The 18551-nt window shown below is 32.9% G+C and overlaps 1 protein-coding gene across 2 annotated transcripts in view; it reads left to right on the top strand.

Moving 5' to 3' along the window:
• Nucleotides 1-18551, top strand: part of Edil3 (EGF like repeats and discoidin domains 3) — a 412828-nt gene that overhangs the window by 295115 nt on the left and 99162 nt on the right. For both annotated transcript variants that reach the window (XM_047555553.1, XM_047555552.1), the window contains 3 exons: nt 11545-11700; nt 13009-13153; nt 17886-18070. In XM_047555553.1, the coding sequence (XP_047411509.1) occupies nt 11545-11700; nt 13009-13153; nt 17886-18070 (486 nt within the window). The remainder of the gene's footprint in view (nt 1-11544; nt 11701-13008; nt 13154-17885; nt 18071-18551) is intronic.

Below are 18551 nucleotides of genomic sequence, written 5' to 3'. Positions count from 1 at the left end.
ATTTTAAATGGAAACTTTCTGGAGATAATGTATCTGCCTTTATTTTTTATTTTTTTTGAGGGGGGTTGGGGGAAGGGGATGGAGTACTAGGAATTGAACTCAGGGCACTCGACCACTAATCCACATCCCCAGCCCTATTTTGTATTTTATTTAGAGACAGCATCTCACTGAGTTGCTTAGCACCTGGCTTTTGCTGTGGCTAACTTTGATTTTGAGATTCTCCTGGATCAGCCTCCCCAGCCACTGGGATTATAGATGTGCCACCACACCCAGGTATTGTCTTTTTAACCCCTAAAGTGGCTTATTTGCAATCTGAATCATAAGAGGTCACATTTAGAATTGACTTGGAGGTTCATATCTTTTCTCATATCACACAAAATGGATGATTACCTTTTGTTTTTGCCTGATGTGTTTGCATTACCAGCTGCTAAACAAAAGTGTGCACTAGGGTTGTTTTCATGGTGACTGGTGAAAACAAACTTGTTTGAGGTAGAAAACTTTTTCCTGTTCTAACACTCAACACAGCACTTCATCTCCAGTTTTCTGGAATGTATAGGGACTTCCTCCCACTGGAGAACCATGGACATCAACTGGGTCTTCTACAATTTAAATTCTCATGCTAATCTGAGTCCTGTAGATGCCACAGATTAAAGGTTGTCAAAACCTCTACAGAGGGGCTGGGGTTTTGGTTCAGTTGTAGAGTGTTTGCCTAGCATGTGTGAAGCACCGGTTAGATTCTCAACACCATATATAAATAAATAAAATATAGGTCAATTAACAACTAAAAATAAAAATGGAAAAAAAACTTCTTTAGACTCCCATTGCAAGCTATAAATTGTCCTATTAACTGGCTATAAATCAAGGTTTCCACTACCCTTCCTTGGTTTTGATTAATTTAATAGGAAGGCTCATAGAACTCAGAGACATTCATATTTATCAGTTTGCTATAAAAGCCATTAAAAAGGATACAGATGAAGAGATGCTTTGGGTGAGGTATGAAAGAAGGGACTTGAAGTTTCCTTGCTCTCTGTGGTGTACCACTGTCCAGGAACCTCAGCATGTTCAGCAACCTGTAAGTTGTCATCTGTTTCTATGGGGGCTCATTATATAGACATAATTGATTACATCACTGGCCATTGGTAGTGAATTCAATCTTCAGCCCCTCTCCCCTCCCTGGGAGTTGGAAAGTGGTACAGAAAGTTTCAATCCTCTAATCACATTTAATTTGTTCTTCTGGCAACCACGGAGCCCACCAAGAATACCTTAGGACAAAAGACTCAGGAAATTGCAAGGGCTTTAGGAATTCTGTGTCAGATGCTACTATCACTCAAAAAATTACAAAGGTATATGGAGCTCTGTGTCAAAAAAATATGAGAGCAAAAGATTCTCTTAGAAGTCCTTTCTACAAGGGCTTCAGTTCTCAGGAATCAGAGCAGAGACCATATGCGTGTGTGTGTGGGTGTGTGGGTGTGTGTGTGTGTGTGTGTGTGTTGTGTATTGTGTATTTTTTCTATGTCAAGATGGAAGTATTATGAATGATAGCAATTTATAATTTTAAATGCTTTAATTATCTCATTTTTAAAAACAATCATATAAAAATAATATTTTAACTCAATAGAAAGCAGATCTGATGTACAAGTGTAATATTCATTTTCTGATCTAAAGGTAGTTTATAGTTTGGTCTTTTCTATCCTTTTGCAATGCACTTTTTTTTAGGTTAAACATCAGCATGTGTACATTTTACAGTAATAGCAAATTGCCTCATGTTATATTTTGGTTGTTCTAATGATGGAACATATATCAAAACTCATCCTGTCTTCAAGATTATTTTATTACTTTATTTTTACCTGATACTTTACTATTTGTGGAGTAATACACAACCCCAAACTTAAAAAAGAAACACATAATACTTTTAAAAAGATTTCTATTTCCTTGCATTCAGTAGTCAATTTAAATAAATTGCCTGCCTTTTGTACATATTATGAAAATATAGTCATATACATAATGGTTGCTATGAAGTTACAATTATTATAGGAATACTGTATAATTGCATAATGCTTTAATGTAACAGTCTATCTAAATGCACATCTTTTAAAATAGTAACTCATAAAATACTTTTTATGAAGTAAAGAAGCAAATGACCCTTAGTGTTTGATTATAACTTGATTTTACTCCAAAGAATAAATTGTGAATCAAGCATTTCTTTTTCTTTCTAATTGGTCTTCAATTGACAGTGATTCCTGAAGTTCCTTGAAAAAGAAATACTTGTTTTTTTCTTTAATTCCTAAGTATTAAAAGTTTTAAAAACTTGAATACAAAAATCTTTTTCCACATAATATTAAAAAGTATTTTCATTTTACACACAATTTCTAATTACATTTTGTTTGGTTATTTATTTATTCATTTATTTATTTCAGCAATGGGAAATGAACCCAGGTGCTCTACCACTGAGCAACCACCCCAGCCCTTAGTATTTGTTTTCAATTTTGACACAGCATCTTGCTAAATTGCCCTGGCTGACTTTGAATTTGCAATCCTCTTGCCTCTGCATCCCAAGTACCTGTGATTACAGGTGTGTAACTCCACACAAAGCTATTGGGATCATTTATGTAGTCACACCAACTACCTGTCAGACATACACTCAAATGCACTAAGTATATCCCAACTTCCAGCAACAACATTGAGGTAGAGGAAAACAGAACTATTCTTAAAGATAGTTACTTGTTTCACTTTTTTTCTAAATTATGACCATGAATAATTTTACATATGTTAGTATATAAGTATGTTTGAAATGCTTACATATTATATCTGATACCAGTGAACAGCCTTAGGAATATTTTGTAGGTAGGTACCTATACCTGCATCAGAGGGACATATTAAGTCATTTGCCTTAAGAATAGAGTTGTAAATGGAAGGAACTAAAGACACCAGCCCTTAGCGTATCATGTGACAGCACTGACCTGAAGATGCATCTCTTTATTTCAAGGGACATTGTAATTATCAGTCTGAGCAAGATAACTTCCCATTTAATATGAAATTGTTACTTACACCGTCTTTCTTCCCGTTCCTCTTACCTTTATAGGAAACCAGTCCAGTAGAGTTGACAAGTGACCTTTCATTTCACTTTCCATATGTTTAGGACTAGCAAATTATTGGAAAGTACACCATTTTATATTTTAATATGTTTTAAAATTTACACATGTGGCATTGTGTGAATTTCATTCTGGACTTTTCCACATATTCTTAGGTTTTTTCCATATCCATGTGTGAGTTTAGGTCAACATTTTAGGTCTTTAGAGTGTATTGGTTTTTGTGCAAGAGCCCATACACACACACACACATGCACACACAAACACACATGCCACACACACAAATTCATTTTATGTTTTAATTCTCACTTCCTCCAGGGATATTGACTTATTCTGTTCCTCCTTGCTAACATAAAAATATTTTACAATAATTATGTGTATGCATTTATCTGTGAACATTTATGCAAAAAAATTTCAGGAAGAAATGCCCAGAAATAAGGTTGCTTAATTTTGTTAACAACTAACATATGGGAGTGACTATACCACTTTATACTCCCACCATCAGTGGCAGAATATTTTGCCAGTACTTGTTATTGTCTGATATTTTTGTTTTGCCATTTTATTGACTCTAAATTGCTATCTCCTTATAATTTGTATTTCTTTAAATAATAATATAGGTTTAGCAATTGCCATTTTATTTTCTCTGAATTTTATTTTAGTATCTTGTTTTTACTCCATTTTTAAAATTGATTTTCTCAGATCTTGGGTGTGTGTATAAGCGTGTGTGTGTGTGTGTGTGTGTGTGTGTGTGTGTGTGTGAATAATTTGCCAAAGAATAACTCTTTGACATTTCACATCAGTACTTCTCAACTAAAACTGCATGTACAGAAGTAGGGGGAGTCCCAAAACCTTGAAGAGGTTCACAAATCACTGCTTTTTCCATAATATTTCTAAGACTGTTTTTGCCATTTTCACTGTGCTAACATTTGTACTGATGCCACCAGCAATGATGAATAAAACTGCTCATGCCTTAGTATCTTAACAGTGGTACCAAACTGTAGTAGTTATTGAATCGTGTCTGTCTTGCCCATGTGGGAGTGAAGAAAAGAATACCCAATTTGTTTAAGAATGCCCTTGATGAAACTAATGTTAGCTAATGTTGATAGCTAATGTTATTAAATGCCAGTCCTTATTAGGCCTTTCATATTCTGTGTGATGAAATGGGAATTATGCAAAATCACTTCTGCTGAGTGTGTGATGATCATCTTCAGAAAAAGCTATTGCCACATTGTGTGAATTTCACCATGAGCACTCCCTCCACTTTTTACAGCATCCTGCTTATTTCAAAGAATAAATGACAAACTGTACTTATTCATATATGGATATTAGTCAAAACTTTTCTTGAAATGAAAGTAATCTTGCCACATCTTAAAAAATACATGACTGTGTTTATTGTGTGATGAATATCAAGTGAAAATTCCAATTTCAAAAAACTTATAACAACCAATGAGTTTGAGAGCTTCCAATAAATGAAAACTTTTTCAATGTAATTGATAGTGATATTAATTAATGTGATTTTATATTATATGATGAAAGGTGTCATCATACAGGAAGCTACATAGCTCAGTGAGCCATCATCTTCCAAATGATCAACACAGAATGTTACAAAACCATACAGGGGGAAAAGATCCTTTTAAACATGTAAGATGCATCAGTGGATTTTGTCACAATGAATAAGAAAAATTCTTCTATAGATTTTGGATTTTACACAGTAACTAAAATTTTTAAAATTCATTAAAATTTAAGAAATATAATTTTCAAGTTTTCGTATGATACTAATGAATCTCCAGAGTTATCTAGAAAGATTATAAAGATTCTTAAGACACCTCATACTTTTCCAGCTACCAATCTGTGTAAAGTTGGATTCTTTTCAGCCAGAAAGTGTATTGCGGTAGATCAGAGAATTAAATATAAGAACCCGTCTTCTCTCAAACCATATATGAAAGAGATATTCGGAAACATAAAAATAGCCCTTCCTTCTCAGTAACTTTATGGTTTCAAACAATATAATTTTATAGAAATTTCATGTATATAATAACTTATAATTAGTTTATTATTTTAAATGGATTAATAAATATTTCTAAAATTTAGTAGTATTAATTTCTAATACAGGAAACTTATATATTTTTGTGAACATATAGTACCTATGATAAATATCTTACAAAGGCATGTATGTATGCATATTTGCTCTGGAAACTTTTAATAATTTTTCAGAAGGAAAATAGAAGTTTGAGAGGAACGGTTTCCTTAATAATAAGCCCATGCCAATTTTTGATATTGCAAATACCTTCCCCCAGGTAGTTTCTGTCCTATAAACTTGACCTGTGATGTTCTTGGTCAAGCAGAGCATCTAATTATTTCAATTTTCAGGAAGTGTATGAAACACTGTCTTGTGTTGAAGTCTCACTGTTCTTCTCTTATCAATGTGCTAGGATCTCTCGTTTTCTTTCTTCTATCCCTTCCTCACACTCTCTGCATTGTTCTTGTTCTTCTGTTTTACAACTGAATAATATCCCATTTTCTGGACTTTTCCATATCACAATGACTTACATCTCTGTTGATAAACATTGTCAATTGTTTTAAATTTTGTTCTTTGTATTGCTACCGGGACCAACTGCAAACCTGTACCAGTTTAGGTAGTTGTGATTATACTTGTAGATTACATTCCTACAATAGAGTTGCAAAGTTAAAGAGAATGCATGCTTTTTGTTTTGCTTCATATACCCAAATGTACTTCATAATGACTGTGTAATTTATACTGTCACAGAAATGCATTAAGTGTACTTGCTTATCTATATTCTTGCTAACATTGTGTAATAAAACTTTCTGATTTTTGCTGTGGATAGGTGAATTATAATTTTATCATAAATCAGATTTGATAGATTAAATTTATGTTATGAATTAAATTGTGATTTTTTTCATGTTTATATGTATTTCATTTAATGTAACCTAATGAAATACTTTGCCCATTATCTTATTGAGTTATTTTTGTTTCATCTATTGAAATATAAAGTTACTAATTTCTTTGATTAATCAATTCTTTGCTAAGATATGATTTGTGAAAGATGAATTCCCATTTATCATTTGTATATTGACCTTATTTAGCTTTTATCTTGAAGAAATTTTTAGTTTAATATAATAACATTTTTAAATCTTGTGTCATGAATAGAAAACCATTTTCACCTCAGAGATTTAAAATCCCATCTTCTCCTCTGATTATTTTGTGGTTTCTTTATTCTCATTTTTTTTTATCTAAGTGTTCAATTTACCAGGAATTTATTCTGGGATGAGGGAATCTGATATTATCTAAATGTTATTTAAGATGTCTGCCTATTTCTCCCATCCAGTTATTTAATACTCTTTCTTTTCTACACTGATTTATATATAAAATTTTCTTACATATTGGGATCTGTTTATTGATTTTCTATTCTGCTTATGTGTCTCTACATGTGTCAGTATCACACTATTTTAATTATTTGTACTGTTTTGCCAGTTTTTAGTTGCTGGCAAAGATTATACATTGATCTGTATTAAGCAAAATTGCAGAGCTTTTAACTCCTGATGTAAATTGTTCTATCATCTGCCAGCATGAACAATCTCGGCATCCATCCTCTTGCTTTCTGGAAAAGGTCTTGTTCGCTGTCTTGCTGCTCACTGGTTTGTTCTCCAACTGTGTCTTTTTGTTTCTTTGCTGTTAAAACCACTCCATAGGAAGCTTTATGTAAACAATCATATTTTTCATACTTAATATCTTCAGTTGGTTCTCACTTATATAATTGTTCTTCTCTTATGTTTCAAATTGTTTTTCATCTTTTTGAGGATTTATTATTATTGTTTGTTGTTTTAAGGTTTTAACCTCTCAGTTCTATTAAATTAGGCTTTCCTAGTTTTAGTTCTGTGGATTCTTTTTTTTTTTTTTTTTTTCCTTTTTGATCATGGCTCTTGCCTTTCTCAAAGAGTTTGATATTGATGTCTTGGCTAGTGGTATACCTGGAGGGGAGGATGAAACTCATGCCTTAGCTTCAACTACTCCAGGTGGATGGTTTGGTATGGAGGGCACCTATAGCAGAACTAGAATCTATGGGCAGTCCTATTCTCTGTCCTCCTTGTAAGACACTGCTGTTACTAGAACCTCTATCACTGTTTTACCTCCCAGGTTCATGTGGGAGGTCCATGTGGGATGCAAAAGGTAGAACCAGTGGGTCTCCTGGTGACTACAGGCTCCCATTTCAGCCTGGCTCCACATTTTACCACTACTTTTTGTACTGGTTGCCTGGAACTGAGTACAGCCCAGGCAGGCAAAATGAGAATGAGAACTAGTGAGTCTAGGAAGTTCTCAAGTCTAATTTTTGTGATCAACCCTTAGAGTTCCTTTCTAACACTCCAGATACACTGACATACACTGGGATCTACAAAGCCCCTGTTACGTGAAGATTTCTCATAATTTTGATGTATGCATATAGGTGTGTGTGGTACAATTCAATAACGTCCAAAGTCTTCTCAGCAACTTCTTTTATTGGAGTGTCCTCAGTGCTAGAATTCATGGGAGAGGGCATACTGGCCATACTATTTGCTATTTGGTCATGAACCCATTAGTTTTGCCTCCTTTAAACTATTTTGAAGTTAATGGCTAGATTTATATACACACTTGATTACTGTAGCCCTAAATACCATATCAGTATGTAGCTCTGGAAGGTTTTTACGAAGTTCTATTTATATTATTATTATGATTATGAACCCTTATGGATAAACCTTTCCAGACCCAGATTCTCTAATATTAAGTGACTAAGATCAAAAGACAGAATGGGAATATTTCTTTTCACTATAAACAACAAATCAGGGACTCTGAAGGCTGAAGCAGGAGGATCATAAATTCAAAGCCAACCTCAGAAATTTAATGAGACTTTGTCTCAAAAGAAAAAAAAGATTAAATAAAAAAGGGTTGGGAATGTGACTCAGTGGTAAAGCACCCCTGGGTTCAATGCTTGGTTAAAAAAAAAAAGTTGAAAATCAAACCAAAAATCAAATATTCTAAGAGTTTTGGGGAAGGTGGATACTGTTAAATTTTTCCATGTGTATATCATATAATGTTCACATACAATAATTCTATTAAAACTTTCTTTATGAGTAGAGAAATTAAACTTCAAGAATATAGGCAAATTGACCAAGATTACTTGGGTAAGCAGTGACAAAACCAGGACTGAAATGCCCAGTTCTTTCTGTTTCTGCTCCGCCTTAGCAATGCTAGATCTAGATGATTCCTCTTCATATTCATATTCATGAGGGGACATAAAATAGAATATCTTAGGATGCATTTTTTAAGGTTACATAGTGTACCTACCATCCAGTAGAACAATAATATCTATGAAATCAGATAGGCAAATGAAAATATTTTATTTTATATCCAAGATTCCATCAAATTCACAGAATAATTTAAGAATTTCCAATGTAATTTCCAGTGAACTTTTAACAAAATGTCTAATATGTTTTATTTAAGTAGACTAAACCTGAGATTACCTTTAGTCATTGTTATTTTGTAAGGAATCAAAAATAATGTTGGATAATGAAAGGAGATTACTTACAGGAAGTGTTTGAAGTAAAGATGTTTCTAAAATCGTGTTATAACCTTCCTCCAAGGCCTAACTTATTTTTTTACAGCAACTTATATTTCTGACATTAAATTTGAGTATCATTATGAAGGTGAAATTTTATCCCCTTTATATTAAATTTCTTATTATTCAGGCTTACCGGTGCTAAATTCATGAGAAGTCAATAGTCTGAAACCTAGTAATTACTAAAACTTAGTGATCCCAGAATCTGTATTTTGTAAATCATGCTTTTTTGTATTTATTTTGTGTTTAATGAAAACAGGGCTGATATTTAATTACAAATACTTAAAGTAGAGACAACTCAAGTTGGGTAATACTTTACTACCTGGAGTTTCTATGTTCCTAAAATGTATATTTGGTACTTCTAAGTATTGGACTTTTAAAAAACATAGTTTCTAATGACAAAGAGAAAAACATGAAATCAAATTTTGATTTTTATTCTGTTATATTTTTATAATCTAAGCTTTAGAAAATTAGTGTATAGCTAATCAGCCCAAATCTAGCAAAGATAATTTGGCTGTCTACAAGAGGTATAAACAAGATAATTGAAATGAGATAAAAGATAATTGAAAAAGGAATGTTCAGCAATGCAAAATGTGGAACTTGGCTTCCAAAACAAGAGGAAATGTGATTGAGAGTACCTACTGCTTGTGTTATACTTATTGGGAAGGTTTAGACTCTGAAACATCTCAGATTAAAAAGAAAAATAACAACACACACAAGACACTGAAAGAATGTTGCTCTTCCATAGCAATGTGCTATAATTTCACACCTAAAACTCCAAAATCAGCTGGTAAGAGAGCTGAGATAAAGGTAGATAAATATTAAATAAAAAATATATACATTCATGAAGAATATGCTCTTTTTTGAGCTTCCGAAAAGCTAATGGGACTTAAAATATATTTATGTCTATAACTGTTTTGATAGCTGAACATTGAAATGAGAAAATCAAACCTGAGTATCTGAGTAGATGCATGCAGCACTAGTGGAGGAAAAAAAGGGACAAAGATCAGAATTTTTAATACGAGATTTCTATTTTAAAAGGTTGTTTATACGATCTGTGTTGAAAGAGTGAAAGGGTTAAACACATCTCAGCAGTGAGAGGGCTGGGACTACCTAGCTGGGAACTCTAACTCATCATTCCTAGGCTTTGTTCAAGAGTAGAATGAGAACTGTCTTGTGAACAGCAGTTGGGGAAGGACCTCATGATATCCAGAAGGAGAAGATGGGGCTTTGGAACACTCAGAAACAGTGATTAGAGAGAGATTGGTCTCATTATGCACATTCTCTACCATTTCACATACTGATTCTCGAAGTCCCATCCTGGAGTGGAAAACCGTGGTCACTTACATGAATCTAAGGATTATCTTATTTTTTTTTGGAAAGTAGTCTCTGAATTATTTATTCAAAAATAAAGTGTGACAATAAGGATTATTTAGGAAGTACTGATGTAAGTTGCATTAATACTTCTTATATTCATTATCTAACCCTATAACTGGATTTGTAAGATTCTAAAGGGCAGAAACTAGGCCTCAGGTGATATGTTTTAACTTTTCAGGCATAATTTCTGTCTTCTTTGGAGAAGCATTATTCAAAGAATGGCCCAAATGCATGCCAGATCTAAAATAATTTTAGAAGAATTACATGAATTGGATAGTGTATACCTATCTTAAACACATGGCCTAGAATCTAATTTAAAAAAGCCTATATATGAAGTAGTAGGGGTAAAGTCACCTTCAGGAAGCTAAGTAAAAAAAAAAAAAAAATCCCTGTATGAATCACTTTGTTTCATCATCTACCAAAAATTTCTCAGAATTTGTTTTTACATTTTCATTCTATTTATTATATATAATGGTTATTCAGGCAAAAAATAAAATATAAAAAGGGCAGAGACAAAACTAAAAAATACAGTGTGAGTCACTGAAACTTTTTCTGATTTACAATGGTGCTTCATAAGAATTGATCAAGAATATTGAAACAGTACTGTTTTATGTTTACATTTTATAGACATCATAAAGACATTCTAAAGTGAATGAAACAAAATTTTATGTTTATATAAATAAAATATTTTGCATTGTATTATTTTTAAAATAATTTTATATAACATGTTCCAGAAATCCTTATTTAAATATTAAAAAAAATACTAATATTTTTATTAGATGCCTATTACTCCTGCTGTAAGCTGCTATAAATTGATTTGGAATCAATAGAAAATGCCAATTAGAAAGTTTCCATAAAATAAAATTAAGAGAAAAGCAGCTATTTGATGAAAACTGACGTTTCCCCCACGATAATTTGCACAACCCATAGCAGATTTACAGCATAGAGATCCAAAGGTCAAAGATATTTTGGTCTAGTTTCATCATCATTATTGCCTTTACCTTTTCCTATTCTTGTACTCAAAGATCTTAGTAAGATTTGCGTGTTTTATTTTAAATGAATATTTCTTGAAGCTTAATTCAGTTGAGACCCATTTGTAGTAATGACACTGATGTTATTTTGACAAGAGAATATTCCCATTTTTCACTTTGCTAAAACACATCTGCATATCAGAACCAACCAAAAGCTTTCTATACTTTTATTTGTGGGGCACATTGTACTTTTCAAAGTCTATTCCCAAGCATTGTGTTATTTTTTTTAAAAAAGTATTATATTCTGTTATAGAAAGAGATTTTGAAGTTAAACTTAAATTGTGCCTATTTTATGTTTATCTGAAAAAAGTTTAAGACAAATATTAGTTTTTTATATGATTCTAAATCTATACTGATACATAAAAAAAGTTCCTTTCCCAAAATATGACTATCCTGAAAACAATGAAATTATTGTTGCCTATTTTGTTTCTTCAGATAAATTTGCAAAGAAAAATGAGAGTTACTGGTGTGATTACCCAAGGGGCCAAGAGGATTGGGAGTCCAGAGTACATAAAATCCTACAAAATTGCCTACAGTAATGATGGAAAGACTTGGACAATGTACAAAGTGAAAGGTTCCAATGAAGACATGGTAAGACGACTTCTTAACCCACATAATTTAAAAAGTAAAATGCCGTTGTCCATCATGGATGATCACATCACAACTGAGCCTTCAGAGGAAGCCCTATGTTGAAAATATGTTTCTTGTGATTTTTGCTTTTAATTGGGCTAATAGATTGAAGACAGTAGGTGTTTCTCTAAGTCATAAATTTATAATAGCCATCAGTTAAAACGTTCTCAGATTTTAACTGGTAGTCTGACCAATACTTTTTGCAAAGTTTGCAAAGCATTTACTTTCTCAGAAGTCAACTTTTAATTTTATCATTACTGCTTTGACAGACTAGTATGTATCTTTAATCAAATAACTATGGATCAAATCTACTACTTTAAAAACAATGAAAAGCACCAAGTGATAGAAAAGATGTATTTCTTTATATACTTCATATTGGAAAAATGTATTTATTATTTAGCAGAATAAAATATTTTACAGGAAATAATGGATATAATATAATATACAATATAATATACGATATCTCCTTTGGTTTTTATTATGATATTCAGAATTTTGAAATTCATTATTTCTCAAAAATTTTAATTTTAGAGATATTGGAACTGCAATCATCCCATTTTAAAACCATGCATTAGATTAAAATCTGAGAAATTTTTTGAAAGTTTTAAGTTACTGCCTCAAGTGAATTTAAATAAGATTTTCTGTTTAGCAGCTTACATCAAATGTACAATACAAGTGAAATGTAAAGGAATTAAAGATGACATGTTTTAGTACTTGATTTTTAAAAGGAAAGTAACTGTTACTGGAGAATACACATAAGAAATTATCAGTCTGCTTTCCAGTGATCTGGGACCTTTTGATAATGGTAATCTTGATCACTCAAACCCTAAACATCATAAATCTGATTATGGCATTAGAAAGTCAAAGTAATCAGGAAGCACTATTGGAAACTAGTCTTTACTCCAAAAAATGCACTGAGTGGCAAAATGAACAGACAGACCCAGATTAAGTGGAAGATTGAAGGTGCCATTTCTCAAAAAAGATTGGTGTAGTCTCCCAGCTCTAAGGGTTGGTCTTAATATTGATAAGACATCCTAAGTATAGATTATGCCATAGACCTCAGTAGTTTATAGCTTTAATTAGGTTTTTATCTATGGGTTTTATATTCACTGCTGATGGTAAGGTACTTCTTAAATGCTCCAGGCCCAAAATTATTTAATATAATCTTTTAAGAATTATGTGGAATAAGGTAAGAGTCAGTATATGAAAATAAGTAATGAAGCTACTGCATTTAATAATTCAAAATTCTGTATTATGTCTTTGCCCCAGGTGTTCCGTGGAAATGTTGATAACAATACACCCTATGCTAACTCGTTCACACCCCCCATAAAAGCTCAGTATGTAAGACTCTATCCCCAAGTTTGTCGAAGGCACTGCACTCTGAGAATGGAACTTCTTGGCTGTGAATTATCTGGTAAGTCTCATATTATCTATTGTGAAATGTCTTTAAAGAAAATACAAAGCGTGTTTATATGTAATCTGCTAATAACCTGTAGCTTTTCAACACCCATGGAAATTAATTTCTGCTTCAAAATGTCCAGGGCATGTTTCAATCAGTTTGTGACTTATGCATAAAATAAACAAGTACAAAAGCGTGTTACAGAATTAGTGTAGAAATAGTAATGTATTTTGTTGAGTGGTCAAATAAAGTACAGACAATCCTCATGGGAAACTTGTCAAGTTTGGATGTATCTCATTGTTTTAGTTAGTATCTGTGATTTATGTCTTGTGACAGAAGTTCACTGTGAAATGGAATCTGTCTGACCTCATAAATTGCAGTTAAGTTTACAATATATGGTACAGAAAAGTAAGCTTTATCGTTGTCTATCTACTGTAAGAACTTGGTGCTTTTTTCTTCTTTTAGATTTTATGAAACATGTAAATTTATCATTCCTCCCTAGGGAACAATACTTCAATACCAAGATTGCTACTATAAATTCATTCTGGGATCATTCTTAGCTAGCAACCTGATTATTGTACAAATAGTGGTTATTCAGCTCAAGAATAATCTATCAAAGGACTCAAGAGTTAAGTAATTCTTGTCCTCCGGGAGCATCAATACTAGACATAAAAATGAAGACTTAATGTGTAGATCTCACAATGGTCCCATTTCATTATAGACAGATTCTGAGCAAAATATAAAATCTTCTACAGGTACTTCACTGTGTTATATTTTTAGTGGTTGTTCTTATATTTCTGGCCTCACACTTTACCTATCTTTGCCACAGTAGAGCCAGATTATTTTGTTCAAGCAACTGAGAAGAAAACTGGAAGTTCATGTGTGTTCACTTTTCAGCATAACCTCAAAAATATGGAAAAATATTTACCAACTTAAAACAATACCTTTTGAGAAAATAGGAGATTAAGTCCTTGGAAAGAGACAAGTGTGTGGTTTGCTTGGTCTATTAAAGTGCATACTTTATATCCATTTCCCTTCTAGTCTTATTTGTGATACCTAAAATGAGAATGTTTTAATTTTATCTTGAGATGGGATCTCTCTAAGTTGCCCAGGATAATATCAAACTCATAGTCCTCCTGCCACAGCCTTCTGGGCAGTTCAGATTACAAGTGTGTCAACATACCAGGCTAGGGAATGATATTTAAGCAAATAAAATTAGTATTAAAATGTGAACTATTTTTAATTAGCCCATTGCTTTTAAAGAGGTTAGGTTGAATAGGCTAGATGAGTGAATCTATCTTAAGAATTACATTTCATATTCAATATTGGTGTATTTTACGAAGCAACCAACACACAGTTTTAGTGCCATTAATTATTCTAACATATTTTTTTTTCTTATTTTGGTAATTTCAGCCAGCTTATTGACTGTCAGTAAATCTTGGAATCATTGCCGTACAGTGTTTGTGTTGCATGTCACTATATCACCAGAGGCCCTTGCCTAAACCATTCATCATAAAGTAATCAAGGGGAAGCCTCAATATGATGAGGTTCACTGTAAGCCCTGTGGTTTTTAGTTGCTCAACATCACCTTCCCCAATTTTTCAGTCTTCTGATTCATGAGGATCAGTCTCTCATACATGGCACAGTTACACCCCTAAGGTGTAAATATATTTTACTTTCAAGTTTGACACGAGGTTACACCTGACACTTTACAGATTTTATTTTCTCAATAAGAAGTAGTACTCTATCTCCAAACCCTGCAAATTGATTTTGAACTTGCATGCAGAAAATAATATCTCTCAGTGGTTGTTTTTAAAAGCTAGAGCATTTCACTGTACAAATAATCAGTTTCTGTGTTAACACCTTAATTTGCTCAGGTACTGTCAAAAGAATTAATTTATATGCATGAAAATCATATGAAAGAGAAGGGAAATTTGTAATGGGAGGTATATGACAGAGGAGTTAGCTCTAACACTTAGAAATAAATACACATATAAAAATCCAAACTATTTCCTTTAGTTGAATACAATGCTGTGAAGTTCACAGCTCCCTTTTTTTTTGGCAATAAATTGTCTTGAGACCTTTAACCCTGTCAAGAAGATCAGTAGACACTTAAAAAGACACTTAAAAAGAACATCTTTTAAATTCTATGTAAGAGATATGACTTATATGTTTGGGATGAAATAGATCAAATCATAATTAGAGGAATAAAACTCAATCACATATTATATAAGCAAATAATTACTCAGCATTTTTTACTGGCTAAGAACTAGACAACAGAGTGCATATGAATTGAATTTTTTGACTAAGCAGAACTAGTCAAAGGCATTCCTTTTCTATATAATCCCTCAACTATTATGCTATATAACAAAAGGGGGAAAACCAACTATCTTCCTTTCCCTTGTGTCTAGGCAAACTAAAGTTTTACAAAGACTTAGGAAACAGTATGGGCGGAGCAGAACAATGGGGATAAAAATCTTATCAAAATCTTTATACCAGACAGTGCAAGTTACCTTGGAACTGCCTAAAGACGAGCAGCATGCCACCAAGGCTATTAAAATTTTCTAAAATCCTTGAGAGCTATTGTGACATTTTTCCCACTCAAATTTTGCTTTTAGGTTTTAGTGCTATCTTTGTCATAGGGCTCAGGATATATGTCTCCTCAGCAAGACTCCTGTGAAGACAACAATACTCCATGCTATTTTTTGTCTTTTGCAAAGGATAGACCATTCCTGGACAAGGAGGTCAAGATGAACAAGGAGGAGTCTAAGACAGACAAGTGACCTAGATTGACCAGGACAGAAGGCAGTTGATTGTGCTTGAGAATTATCAATAAAGAATTCTAAACCACTCTCTCAAAGCCTAGAATTAAAATGGCTTACTTTTAACAACTTCAGTCAGTCACAGGATATTCTTTAGTACTCATTAATAAACTGATATTTGGAGACTTAACATTGCTTTCTGTTGGAATAAGTTTTATGGAAACAGTAAAAATAGCCAACCCTTACTAAATCTAACTGTGCCTGCAATGTTTATAAGTTTCATATTTATTAACTAATTTCTAAGAACACTTCTCGAGGTAGTTTATATTACTATCACCATTTTACAGATGACAAAACTGAAAGTGGCTAAATAACAAGTACAAGACCATACAGCCACTATGTTGGGGAATAGTAGCGTATAAGAAAAGTACCGGATTGGAGAAGTCAGTTCTTTTATCTTTGCTTCTTTGATCAAACTTATTTTGTGAATATCTTGGTTAAAATATAACAGTTTTACTTAAGAAAGCCTCAGTCACTAGAGAAAAATGATTACATTGTGCTTCCTCTTACAAACTTTGTACATGAAATTTTGTCACAGTCATAGTTTGAGATTGGAAAATTATATAGACACACAATATAGTGTCATTGTACCAATGTTGTTTCTTCCCTAAGACAAGAAACTAATATTTACTCAGTGTCTATAATGTTACAGAGTGAGCGAGAATTACAAACCACCACACCTATTGAAAGGGAAAAAAAATGTCCTTTAATGGGCATGCCAGGTAAGCAGTGACTGGGAGCAGGCTAACTCCTCAAAGACTCGCAGCAACCTGAATTTTAGAAGCACAGAGTTTATATAGGAAAAAACCACAAGAACAATTGAGGCACATGTACGTCAGAAAGACCCTGTTGAGACAGATATTTGATTACCTGAGAGAAGTGTTTTGATTATATATTTCAGTGTTATTTTATTTACATCAGGGTCATAGTCAAGGACTTGGGAAGGTCCTCCTGTACTGTCAACATAGATACAGCTTTAGGAGGTTGAAAAGAAAACATTTTAAGCAAGCATAAAATGGAGACAGGTCAGAACGAATGGGTGTTACTTTGGTTCTTTTCCATTTTATTATACACACAGACACACACACATACATACATATTTTCTATTGGTGGACAAATGCAAATTTTGTACCATATCAGTCTTGAAAATGTGGTAGATTTGAGAATCTTTCAAGAATATTCAAACAGTAAAACTTATCGAGTGTGATTGAAATGTTAGCATTTATAAAAAGATTCGTCTAGTAATGGTTTTTGCTGGAATTTGCTTATTTTCTTTTGTTGTCTAATTTACTAGTTTAAATTCCATATTGCAAAAGCTATACACTGAGTAAATATCAGTTTCCTGTCTTGGGGAAGAAACTATATTGGTACAGTAAGAATCAGTGATAAAAATTAGGAAATATTTCTTAGACTACAAAAGGCTGTCCAGCTTAGAATATAACAGTACAACAGTTTGTGAAAATGACTTTGTACTGGGAGAATTTTCATTTGCAGTATTATGAAAACAAATAAAAGAAAACCAAATATACTTTATGAGAAAATGTCCCATTTTTAAAGACACAATGAAACTGTTGAAAACCAGGGAACAGTCATGAGGCTTCCAGTAATGAGACAGGAGACAGCATTTCAGCATTGTTTTCATTTTACAAAATCATCTATCACAGAAAAGTAGTTTGAATTGTCTGTCTTGTTTTCAATTTTTCCAAAATATATTCAGACAAAATAGCTTGAATTGGCTATCTTGTTTTTCTATTTTGTTCTAGATTTGTTTCTGATTATAGCCCTTTTTTTGAATTTAGATGCTCTCTCTTTGGAGGAATGAATAGCATTATGTTTAATCTTCTCTTGCCTATCTAAAATGAGTGCAGAAAAGCTACAGGCTGACAAATAATTTTTCTCATGGAGCCCTTGTCATTTTCTTTAAGGTTGTTCTGAGCCTTTGGGGATGAAATCGGGACACATACAAGACTATCAGATCACTGCCTCCAGCATCTTCAGAACACTGAACATGGACATGTTCACTTGGGAACCAAGGAAAGCTCGTCTGGACAAGCAAGGCAAAGTGAATGCCTGGACCTCTGGTCACAACGACCAGTCACAGTGGTTACAGGTAACATTCTTAAAACTGTTTCACCACCCACAGTCCAATGCCTTACAAGATTTTCTACTGGTTAGGTGAAGGTTGAAATCATAACATTCACACAATTTTAAATGTGCCTTTGTCTTTGGCTTACCTAAATTGATAAAACAGAAATTCCTTATGAAGCCATGTCCCTGGAGTATTTTCATTTGGTGTTGATTTATGGGTGCTACTATTAGGTTGATGCCACAGACTGTATCAGATCTGAGAGCTTCTGCATTAACTTACATCTTTTTCAATGACTTGTGTTAATACTGATTTTGAAAGTTTAATAGGAGGAATTCAAAGGACATGGAAATCATGTCGACATGCAGTAGTCCCATAGTATCTTGACTTAAGATGTATTAGCTCTTTAACTGTGACTGCTAGGCAATGGAGCATTTTTGTTATACCCACCTAACATAACTTGCTTATAGAAGAAAGCATTGATTCCAGAGTCTTTTTATTACTC

Source organism: Sciurus carolinensis, chromosome 6, assembly GCF_902686445.1.
Source record: "Sciurus carolinensis chromosome 6, mSciCar1.2, whole genome shotgun sequence".
Taxonomy (NCBI): Eukaryota; Metazoa; Chordata; class Mammalia; order Rodentia; family Sciuridae; genus Sciurus; species Sciurus carolinensis.
The sequence above is the reverse complement of the archived record's forward strand: the minus strand, read 5'-3'. Positions and strand labels throughout refer to the sequence as shown.